Source organism: Peromyscus leucopus, chromosome 2, assembly GCF_004664715.2.
Source record: "Peromyscus leucopus breed LL Stock chromosome 2, UCI_PerLeu_2.1, whole genome shotgun sequence".
NCBI lineage: Eukaryota > Metazoa > Chordata > Mammalia > Rodentia > Cricetidae > Peromyscus > Peromyscus leucopus.
Window position 1 is genome coordinate 137,598,989 of NC_051064.1, and position 12,119 is coordinate 137,611,107.

Below are 12,119 nucleotides of genomic sequence, written 5' to 3' on the forward strand. Positions count from 1 at the left end.
CGGCCCTAAAATCATTTCATTGCTACTTCATAACTGTAATTTTGCTCCTGTTATGAATCATATTGTAAATATCTATCTTTGGTCCTAGGCAACCGCAATGGGGCCGCGACCCACAGGTTGAGAAACACTGTGCTAGGTGCTTAGCAACGCGCAGCAGCTGGAGCAACTGCAGGACTGACCAACAGCCCTCACTGCCAGACAGGGAGCCCCGGAGCAGATGGACAGCAAGCACAAGCACACCTCCGTCAGGACCAAGGCTGCCATGGGCTGCCCAGAGGCTCGCAGACTCGCTGCAGGTGGCTTCTCTTCCCTCACCAGCTTTGCCGTCCGGCCTGCCCTACGTCCCTCCTGGATCATGCAGTGAACCCATCTTCAATGGCACCTTCAGTCAGCAACGCCTTCCCAGCTCCGAAGGATCAGAGCACAGGATGCGGTCTCCCTCGCCCTCTCTCTCCTCTTCCCCCAGGCCCCTGCCTCGAGCTCTCTGATCCTCTCAGCCTCCCAGGGAGAGAAGAGGGTGAAGACAAGTTCATCTCAGTTCCAGAGCAGAAGGCATTGTGTGCCCAGACCCAGCAGGGCATGAGGATCAGAGGAATTCAGGATGAGAAGGGGCTTTGAGAGTTCAAAGTCTTTCGTCGAGGGAGCCACGTGGCATGGTATCATGGACACAGACCTGGGCAGGGTGCCGGGGACCTGCTATGCTAAGGACCCCCGTGGGATCCTGAGAAGCCACTTAGGAATCTCTCTGGGCCTCAGTTTCCCTCTGTACAGCAAAAAATGTGCATGAGATGAGCTGGGGCCTCTGTGATGTAGGGTATTTCAACATGACCCTGGCGACCTGCTGTGATGAGCAGGCCCATGACCCCAAAAGATGGCTACACCTCTATCCTGGGGAATATGGTCCCTCATGTGTCAAGAAGGGCCTCAAGGGGGCTGGAGAGATGGCCCAGCGGTTAAGAGTACTGGCTGCTCTTCCAGAGGACCCAGGGTCAATTCCCATCACCCACATGGCAGCTCACAACTATCTGTAATTCCAGTTGCAGGGGATCTGACACCCTCACACCAATGCACATAAAATAAAGTTTAAAAAAATATTCAAAAAAAAAAAAAGAAGGCCCTTAAGATGGGAGATTTTCCTGTATTACCCACATTGAGACCCAACTTAAAAGAGTGGTGCTTTCCCAGTGGGATGCCCCAAAATGTGTGAGGCTGAAAAACTAGGCACCCTGTGGGTGACTGAGAGCTATCATAGGTTCTAGGCAAGGACTTGAAGGGGCCTCCGTGGCTCAGGGTGGCTCACAGCTGAAGGAAACCGGGCCACGCCTGAAATAACCAAAACACTGTTTCAATAGACAAAGGCTGGAAGCCAGGCCTGGTGCTCCAGGGGCTAGAACCCTAACTACTCAGGAAGCTGAGGCAGGGGGATCTCAAATTCAAGGTCTACCTGGGGGTAAAGAGTGAGTTGAAGTCCAGCCTGGGCAATTTAGTGAGACCCCCACTTCAAAATAAAAAGGGAAAAGGTATATAGCTTGGTGGCAGAGTGCAAACCTGGCATTTATGAGGTCCTGGGTTTGGTGCAAAAATAAAGATAAAAACTCAGATCCCACAGCCCCAGCAGCAAGTCGCATGTCCCTGCTTAGCTGCAGAGATCTGCATAGCCTCAAAACTGTGAGGTCCTACTGTGTGCACCTGGCACTTGCTAAGCCTGCGGTGATCTGGCATGGTGCCACACTAGTGCTTATCCCTCTATTTGCCTCGGCAAAAGCCCATTTCGCAGGCAAGGGAACTGAGGCCAGAGAAGTGAGGTCTTCCTTACAGATGGGACCTCAGCTCAGAAAACACAAGTTGCTGTCCTTTCTCCCACGTGACCAGCTAGGCTGGGAGGACAGGGCACGCCTCCAATGGATCAGTCTGTTGTCCAGCACTTGTGACCGTGAAAGCTGCAGTCACCTCCCTGGACACAGGAGGGACAGCCAAGGGACTCACCTGCCTCATGTCTGCAGGTGCCCGGCCAGCCCTGGCCCTGATGATCCCCACTGCCTCCTGCCATGACAGCTGTGGGCAAATTCTTAACTCAGTGAACAGCTCCTATCAAAGTACCAAAGGGCCTTGTGACTCCGTGAGACTCAAGGATGAGGGCCCGCCGAGCATCCGCATGTGCTAAACAAGTTCACTGGGCATCATGCTGATGCAAGGAACCTCTGGGTTTTGAGTACCTGCCGATGTCATGCATCCTGGGTGGCACTGGGGACAGTGGCTGAACTCCCTGCCCTAGCCCCGTAAGGAAGGAAGCCCATGGGGAAGAGTGAGCAGATGTGGACTTACTGGCTAGGCCAAAGCTATTGGCTGGGGACAACTCGTCATTTGGATGCCCACATAAATGCCACCTCTTCAAGAAGCTGCCTGCCTTGTCCTCTGGTTTCTCTGCTCGTGTGTGTTCTTGTGTGAAAGGGCAGGATGGCCATGTGGCAGAGGCCAAGGGCTCTGACAGCTGGGCCCAGTCCTGGGGTCTTTCATCCCTAGATGGTGGGCCTGGGCATGCGGCTTGGCATTTCTTCTGGTGCAAGCCCTGGAAACCCAGCCCAGCCTCCCTCCTCAGTCCCCGAGTGCCACTCGTGACTGGGCAGAAGGCACTCCACAGAGGCAGAGAGTGGGCGGAGGCGTGTGACGGCTTTATGAAGTCAGAAGGTGGGTGCCAGGGGACAGTGAGTGCAGCCCAGTGCTTGCCCAAATGAAAGGCTTTTTCCTTTTAAGGCAGTGAACTAGGTATTTATAAATTGAATTTTAGGGTCTGTCCAAACCCCACCACCTAATGCATCGGTCTGGAACTGGGGTCCCTGCCTTGTTTCTCTGCAGTCTCCAGCGTTGCCAACCCCCTATCCCCTGCACACACACCCCCAATCCCATCCCCTTGCGCATGCGTGCACACACACACACCCATCCCATCCCCTTGTGTACACAAATCCCCTATCCCATCCCCTTGCACACACACCCCCATCCCTCCCCCTTGCACACCCCCCCATCCCTCCCCCTTGCACACACACCCCCATCCCTCCCCTTGCACACACACCCCATCCCTCCCCCTTGCACACACCCCATCCCCCCCCTTGCACACACCCCATCCCTCCCCCTTGCACACACACCCCATCCCTCCCCCTTGCACACACACCCCCATCCCTCCCCCCCTTGCACACCCCCCATCCCTCCCCCTTGCACACACCCCCATCCCTCCCCCTTTGCACACACACCCCCATCCCTCCCCCTTGCACACACACCCCATCCCTCCCCCTTGCACACACACCCCCATCCCTCCCCCTTGCACACACCCCATCCCTCCCCCTTGCACACACACCCCATCCCTCCCCCTTGCACACACACCCCCATCCCTCCCCTTTGCACACACCCCCCATCCCTCCCCCTTGCACACCCCCCCATCCCTCCCCCTTGCACACACACCCCCATCCCTCCCCCTTGCACACCCCCCATCTCTCCCCCTTGCACACCCCCCCATCCCTCCCCCTTGCACACCCCCCCATCCCTCCCCCTTGCACACACCCCCATCCCTCCCCCTTGCACACACACCCCCATCCCTCCCCCTTGCACACACCCCCCATCCCTCCCCCTTGCACACACACCCCATCCCTCCCCTTGCACACACCCCATCCCTCCCCCTTGCACACAAACCCCCATCCCTCCCCCTTGCACACACACCCCATCCCTCCCCCTTGCACACACACCCCATCCCTCCCCCTTGCACACACACCCCATCCCTCCCCCTTGCGCACACACCCCATCCCTCCCCCTTGCACACACACCCCATCCCTCCCCCTTGCACACACACCCCATCCCTCCCCCTTGCATGCTTCGCTGAACCATCTGAATGCCTCTGGACTGCTCCCTGTGGGTTGTCCCCTTCTGGGTGCTGGGACAGCCTCTGTGAGGAAAAGCAGACCACTGCACGTGGGCGGTAATGGTGATGCAGACAGACAGACAGATGCATAGTGATTAGAGACATAAAACTCAATTTTAGCTGCAGGAATGCGAAGCCCTGGCACTGGGCTGGGAAGAGGTGTCTGAGTCAAGACCGTCAAAGAATTGAGCTCAGGTCTGAAGGCAGGCCAGAGCCACCAGTGCAAAGGCCCTGCGGCAGGAGGACCTCGTGTTTAGGAGGAAGAGGGGAACCCTCTGTCCACGACCTCCTGCACTTTTCTCCCTAGAGACACTGCTCTCTGCCCATCCCACCCCTCCAGTCTTCCTAGCCCAGCTCAAATGCTTCCTGCAGGAAGCCTCCCCCCTGAGAAAGCAGTAGTCTGCACTGGTGGGCATTTCTGGGTCTCATTCCAGGCCGCTGTGATACAGGCTATGTATCTACGTTCTACCCTGTACCTACGGTGGACGTCCTTTCAGGCAGAACCGTTTGCTCTGGGCTGGACTCAGAGGCCAGGGGTGCCAGGGGTACCAGAGGTCCCAGGCTCAAATCAAGAGCTGAGCTGCTTAGTGGTAGGACCGCTCTTGTGTTCGCTGCCGACCCCCCCCCACACACACACACCTTAGCCTACTCACTGATAACGTGTGAGGGAGGGCTCTATGTGGCTGCCCAGCTCCTGACTGGGCTGTGAGATGAGGGGCTCTTCAGAGCACTTGGAATGGAGAAAAGCGGGAAAGGGAGTACGGCCCAGGGCGCAAGGGACTTGGGCTCTGCTGGACTCAAGTTTCTCAAAGTTGAGTCCCTCAGTAAACACCAGATGCCACTCCCAGGCTCTCCCTCAGGAGGCCTGGATGCAGACCAGGAACCTGTGCTCCGAAAATCTCCTGTCTGGTCCTGGCAGTACACAGTTGAGTGGGGGAAACCGAGACCCAAGTGAGGAAGTGACTTCATGGGTGCAACAGAAGGCTGAGTCTCTGGTTTTTGCCCAGGAACAGCAGGGCCCACTCTCTGAAGGCAAACACACCTCCCACCCCCTTGGTGCTGGCCTTGGCCGTGGACTTGCTGTGACTGCTGAGGGATGCCGTGTGGCTCCTGCCACACGCCCACCCTTCACCTGGAGAGAGATGAGCCCGAGGAGGGTGCTGAGTCACAGAAGAGCCTGGAGAGAGAGCCTACACCATGGATGCCTGCTCAGCACAGTAGGCCCCACAAGGGGAGGCAGCGACCCACAGGGTCCCAAGTGAGAGAGAACACAAATGCTGCTCTTGTCTACTGAGTCCTGAGGTGGTTTTGTTACATGGCGTCACTGCAGTAATAGCTGACCATTACACTAAGGACACACGCAAACAAATGCCAAAGCCAGGACGGAAAACCAGGTCCTCCTGTGTATGTGTGCCTTCATGTGAGTGCATGTGTGGAGGCCAGAAGTTAACCCTGGGTCATTCGTCAGGTACTGTCCGCCTGAGACAGGTCTCTCATTGGTCTGGACTTGCTGTCCAGTGGACTCCGGGGATCCTCCTGTCTCTGGCTCCCTAGCACTGGGATTAGAAGCTTGGACCACTGCACTTAGTGTTTATGTCAGTTCTGGAGACTGGACTCAGGTCCTTGTGCCTACAGTTAGTGATTTACCTACCGAGTCATTCCCCCAGCCCCTCCTTCTGTTTTTCAATCCTGAGGGCTCCCCCAGCCCCTCCTTCCAGAAATGCCTCCCCTGCACCCCCTTCTCTGAGCATGTCCAGTTTTAGACAGGAGAGACCTTTCTCAGCAGCCCAGGCCCCACCCTTTGCAGCTAAGCACCAAGTCTCTTAGCAACAGCTCTCCCCTTACCCTGGACACCCAGTAGGTGCTGGGGAGGCCCCCAGAGCCCCGGAAGAACTCTAGAAATTTCCTTTTTGCCTTCTCCCAGTAGAAAAGCATGGCTCCTTCCCATTGCTGTTGCCAGGGCTCCAGCTGAGTTTTCTCAAGATGAAGAGACTCACCATTGGGCCCCATGGGCTGTTGGGTATCTTCTGAGGTTCTGTAAGGTGTCTTGCCCCTCTGGACCCCAATCTAAGGGTAGCTCTATGTTCTTATAGCAGTTTACTGTTCTAAACAACTGGATTTGGGGGTACATTTATTACTTAGCATTACCATCTCAGTAGCTGACTAATACACCCCCCCCTCACACTTTCAGCCAGTTACATCTCACAGTCCCATGAGAAGCTATATTCCTTCTCAGACACAAAAACAGACAGTAGAGCCACATTTATAGTCAAATATAGGTCTTTTCCATCCCCCAGGGCTGGACATACACATGCTCACAACAGCTCATGCAAATAAGTTACAGACCCCAGGCGTATATCTTTAAAACATAGTTATCAAAACACATGGAATGGCAGGGCCACATGTTCAGACACAGAACATCAGACCCACAGTCATACTCTAGCACTGAAGTCCCTTAGTCTCAGTCATTCCTCCTGGCTTGAGACCTGACCTCTCCGACTGTCATCAGGGTGCCTAGGGATGCAGTGGGTCCCCTTTCTTCCTTGAGGTCCCCTTCATCTCTGTCCTGGATTCCCTTAATTCTGCAAACTACAGTTGCAACAGCCTACCTCCTCCAGGAAGCCTTCCTGGCCTGCCCTGAGCCTCTGATTCCAGGATCCTTGTGATTTCCCATGAAAGGTAAGCTGAAGAGTGGCTTCCTTCTCCCCTGTAGCCTGTAGCTCTGTGGGGAAGAATTCATTATTCAGCAAAAGTTGCTGAGTGAATACACCAGGGACACACACTGCCTACTCCATGGTGCCATAATCACCTTGTTTGTTCCATGGAGCCCACAGTGTGGGGTGTTCCTGGGAAGCACCGCTTAGACTTGTTAGTTGGGGGGGGGGCTGAAGGGGGATCAGGGGCTGTTGCTAGGACTGTGTTGCTTGGTACCTTTTCCTCTGAAGGGAAGCAGGGTGGACCATGGAAGAGATTCATAGAGCCACAAAGACTATTGTCAGAGAGGAATTCCGGGAGAGACACTTCTAGGAGCAAACCTGTCCTGGGGTTAGGCTAGGGGGGGCTAGGTGTGCCTTAGGAAACACCAATGGAACCTGCTGGAAGTCCCTCAGAGGCCGCAGAGATGACATCTCGCTTTCAGTAAACACATGAGGCCACCCAACCAGGCCCAGCCACGCTCAGCCATCTGGATCAAGCATCTCCATGCTCTGGGGCTCCTCTCTCTTTCCTGACTCAGCTTGGGCCGAGCGGGGAGACATTCAGATCCTCGAGAGTCCCGTGGATTGCACGCCCACGGTCTGCATCACTCAACTCTCCTTCAAGAGGGAGACATTCTTGCATCCCTTAATCCACCACATGCCAGGTCTTCTTGTAACACATGCACCACAAAAGGAAGCCGTTATTATACACCCCAATGCAGAGGGTCACTTTGTCCCCTTGAGAGTGTTGAACCACAGGCAAAACTCTTTTTTAAGTGTCAGAAAGCAAATCTATGTCCTGCACATACTAGGCAAGTGATCTACCACTGAGCTACACCCCCAGCCTAGCTGTTGATTTCTGGAGACAGGATCTTGCTATGTAGCACAGGCTAGCCTCAAATTCACAATCCTCCTGCTTCAGCCTTCTTAGTGCTAGGATGATGGATGGACACCAGCATCTTAGCGCATGAATAGTCTCTGAAGAGAAACTGCCTCAGTTATCACCTTAAGACCAGCAGGGCACTGCATAGCACAGGGTGACAGTCCCTTCCCCCTGTACCCACGGGACTCACCTGCTTGGTTGGTGGTGATGTTCACAGAGGCGAACTGGGGTGAGAAGGGGCTCTGGTCGGTGACGCCATTTACAGCCTGGATCTCGAAGGTGTACTGCGTGTGTGCCAGCAGGTCACTGATGTAGATGCGTGGCTCGGTCAGGCCCAGCTGGCGGGGCGCGTACTGTACGTTGTCCCCACAGCGGGTGCAGGCGCCCCGGCCGGAGCCGCAGCTCTTGCAGATGATGTTGTAGACAAGATCCTCACGGCCCCCCGAGTCTCGGGGTGGGGTCCACTCCAGCATGAGGGACGTCTCGTTGACGCTAGAGATCACAGCCTGGGGCGCCGAGGGGATGGCTACGGAGGGGACAGGAGGGTCAGTGGAGGCGGTGGGTACTGTCTCCATCCATGCCCACTGCCTCCCTCAGCCCTGGCCCCCTAAAAGGCTTCCTCCAAGTCTTTCCATTGGCCCAAAGAGGCTTCTAGAATATGTTATCCTGCTGAGAATCAGCATCTGCTTTCCTCCAGGCTCCAGCCTCTTTGGTATTTGATCCTGGAGACAGTGTTTTCATGTTTGGGATGATCAAACAGGCTATCACCTTCTCTCCCTCCCATCCTCTCTTCCTTCCTGTGTGTTGCATATGTGCTTCAGTGAGTAGAGGTCAGAGGACAACTTTGTGGAGTTGCTTCTACCCTTCCATCTCTATGTGAGTTCTGCTGATTGAATTCAGGTCATCATGCTTTTGGGGCAAGCCCCTCCACTCACGGAGCCCTCTTGCTGGCTTTCCCTTTATAACTGTTTACTGAGGGTGGTAATTTGTATATCTGAAAGATTACACTTCCCAGCCTTTGTGACTGCATACCGGCCACTGACCAAGGGCAGGAGTTGTTGAGCAGTGTATCTCATGTGTGTGGATGTGTGCATGCATATGAGTGTATGTGTGCAGACATGTAAGTATGTGTATGTGTGTGTGTGCATGTGACTGTATATGTGTTGCATGCACATGAGTACATGGACGTGTGTGCCCATGTGGAGGTTGGAGCAAGAGCATCAAATATCTTCCTTTGTCATTCTCAAATTGTCATTGTTTTGAGGCAGGGTCTCCCACTGAACTGGAAGCTCACTATTCCACTAGGCTGCCTGGCCAGCTAGATCCTGGGATCAGCATTCTCCACCCCGAGTGCCTGCCTTTTACATGGGTGCAAGGGATTTGAACCCAGGTCCTCATGCTTGCAGAGCAAGTGCCCTTACCCACTGAGCCATCACTCCAATCTCCCTAGAGCTGTGTCTTAAGATGGAGATAGACGGCTATGTCGAGTCTTCTTCTCTTTTCTGCTGCTGCATGCATGCATGTGCATGTGCGTGTGCGTGTGCATGTGTGTGTGTGCATGCGTGTGTGTATGTGTGTGTGCGTGTGCATGTGTGTGTGTGTGTGTGTGTGTGTGTGAGTGAGACTCCTGGAGCTTCAGCAGCCATGCTAGAAATGACCTTGGGGGAAAAGCCAGATGCCCCAGAGGCCATCCTGAGTTCACCTTTCTGAGCCCTTGGAGTCCCTTTCACATGACAGAATAGGTCTGTACGGTCTAAGCCGCTGGGGTCAGCTCTGTGACTGTCACCCCTGGCTGATGCAGGGGACAGAACAACTTTGACCTTTGACCTGAGGTTCAGGCTGCAGCTGCAGCCTCTGTCGCAGGAGTCAGCCGACTCTTCTGCCAAGCCTCCTCCTAGCCTCCTGTGAGTCAAGACCTTGGCTTTATCCTCCACGTGACCGAGGGGAAGGGGGTGGAGGCCAGATGCCAACGTGTAGTGCCAACCCAGGACCGGCTTTCCGTTCCCTTCGCCAGGCACTCGGCTGCTGCGCTGAGCCTTCCCGTGAGTGGACTGGGGAGGGGGTGGGGTGGGAGAGAACGTACTTGTACAAGGCATGTCTAAGGGGTCCAGGTCAGCCCTGTAGTAACCGTTGCGGCATACACAGTTGGTGGCGCCCTCGGAGGTGGTCCGGCTGTTGATGGGACAGTGGGTACAGGCCTCATCCCCCTGGTTGGCCTTGAAGGTTCCTGATGGACAACCTGGGAGAGAACACAGGGAGGGTCACCAAAGCGGCCAGGGGAGATGAACAGAGCATGCGGCATGAGGAGGGACCCGTGCCATGATCCTGGGGACGCGGCTCCGGAAGTTCCGGGGTCTCAGGTCCAGCTTGTCGGTCTGGCTCTGGCCCAGGGTTTCCAGAGGAAAGCTGTTGTCTCTGAAGTTGTCTGTGGATTCAGCACCCTCAGCAATCTCCCCTCACTATCCTGGCCCACCGGTGCCTCAGCCTGGAGGGGCTTGGCAGAGTCTACATTCTTAACCTGGCTAGCTGCTAACTAGCCTGTAACTAGGTAATAGGGCTCTAGATCATAGACACGATTTTGTTACGGACGGAGTCCTGGGCAGTCAGACAGCATTATGTGTGACTTGGTACATGCTGAGATACTGTTGGAGTCAGAGAGACCTGAGTGAGTCCCTTGTGTTGCTCTAGGTGAGAGGTTTAACCTCTCTATGATGCAGGTTCTATATTTGTAAAAGTATCATCCTAAGGTGAGCATTCTGCACATGCACCTAGGATGCCCGATACAAGCCCATGCCAGGCTAGGCATTATGTAGAGTTTGGCCAATGAGTTGAAATAAAAGGGGTTTGCGGTACCGGGTTCAGCCTGAGGGGGCAGTGTCCACACTCACGCCGAAGTGGTGTAGTCAGTCTCCTGCTCTTTGGGAGCTAGCTGCCTTGCAGCCAGGGCATGCCTGGGTTAGGTTCCAGTGCTGGCAGCCATGGGAGTGAGGGTGGGTTCAAATCCACCCACCCGTTCCTGCTGTCCCGGGAAGGGAATCCAAAGGTTGCTGGCTGGGCTCTGTCTCTCTCAGTCTCTAAGTGAGGGGGTGAATGAGAAAGAACTTCAGAGGAAAAACTCCTTGGGATGAAATGCTGCTAGTTCACCTACAGGCCAGGGATCCTCATCTGGAAGACATCTATTCCATGCCTGGGTGCTGTGTGACTTTTTAGCAAGTGACTGCACCTCTCTGAACATCCATTTCTTATATAGAGACAGCTAACATAAATTGTCCTACTTCGTCTTTCTAGCCCTGGGTGTTGTACTTTTCAAGTCCTAAGTCTTAGCGATTCATCTGCCGCCAGCTGAGCCTCCAGGTCAGAGATCCTGCCTTTCCTGGGGCTTGAAACGAAACCTGAATTCCAAGGCTTTACCCGCCTGCCACGATGACCCATGTACAGGGTTTCCTGGCCATCTTCTCAGCTGCCCCAGAAGTCACACCTTAATGACCGTTGCTTGACCTCTGCCTAGCCTATGAGTGGGTATTCAGTAAGTGCTGTATAAATGCTTCCTGCTTCAGTGGAAAGAGAACTTTAGAGACTAAGAAGTTGGGATGGCAGTGAACACGGTTTAGGAAGCAGGCTGCCTGGCGAATCCCATATCCACCTGGGTGTGCAGCATGACCAGTGACCGAACCAGCTCAGGTGTGTCCACGAAACAGGGCAACAGCACTCAGCGCCTCGGAGAACACTCTGCTGCTTCACTTCTGTACAAAGGGGCGGGAGCGATCTTGGCATAGACACAATGACCTCGTTCAAAATCAAGCTGCTGAGTGGCCTTGGATGAGTGAATTGACCTCTTTGAGCTGAAGTGTCCTTACTGGTGAAAAGATTTCCTGCCACACCATGTGCCTATGGAGGCACAGGGACAGAGCACCTGGTACAGGGCGGGGGAGGGGTTGTGCTCAGTACCAAGCTCAGTATAACGCCTACAGACACTGGGACGCAGCCCCTCTCAGGCCCGCCTCTCCTGCCTGCTTCTAGGATAGAGGTTTGCATCGGTGGCCACCCTGGCTCTGTGGGGACACAAGCACTTAGACAGGGCCTCATCACAAACAGCCAGGTTTAAGCGACAGCACCAAGGAGGGTCCCACGGTATCAACCTGCATACAGCAGCAGTTCCGAGTCCCCTGGAGAGTTAGCTCTGTCCTAAGAATCTGGCCATTCCCATCCCGGGAAGCTTACTGAGGACGAGCTGACAGTCACCCTGCCGCTCTCGCATCCAGGCAGGGGAACTGAAGCATGAGACAGGAAGGCACTGTCCCAGGATGGGGCTTTGGCAGCAGAGCTGGGGTCAGCCCCAGGCCGTCTGGCTGCAGAGGCCTCCTCTGTTCCCTCCCCACCTTAAGAGTCCAGAGTGACTTCCTTTTTCATCCACAGTCCCCACGTGTTGGTGGAGAGTGGGTAGATCAACAATTGCTACTCTGGGCACCGTCTGGGCACCCCTGCAGCTCTGGCTTTGTGGACTGACACCTTCTCGAATTCACCAGTCCTCGCTGCTGTGGACCAAAATAGTGGGCTACCATCTCGGCATGGCCCAGGGATCCTGGGGTGTGCAGCCATACTGGCTACAGACTGGCACCAGCCCAGGGCT

The 12,119-nt window shown here is 55.0% G+C and overlaps 1 protein-coding gene across 5 annotated transcripts in view; it reads right to left on the minus strand.

The window, feature by feature from the left end:
* The window catches only part of Ephb2 (EPH receptor B2), a 190,098-nt gene that overhangs the window by 36,765 nt on the left and 141,214 nt on the right, over nt 1-12,119 (minus strand). For all 5 annotated transcript variants that reach the window (XM_028875401.2, XM_037203087.1, XM_028875402.2 and 2 more), the window contains exons 4-5: nt 9,573-9,728; nt 7,680-8,015 (exon numbers count right to left, since the gene is read on the minus strand). In XM_028875401.2, the coding sequence (XP_028731234.1) occupies nt 7,680-8,015; nt 9,573-9,728 (492 nt within the window). The remainder of the gene's footprint in view (nt 1-7,679; nt 8,016-9,572; nt 9,729-12,119) is intronic.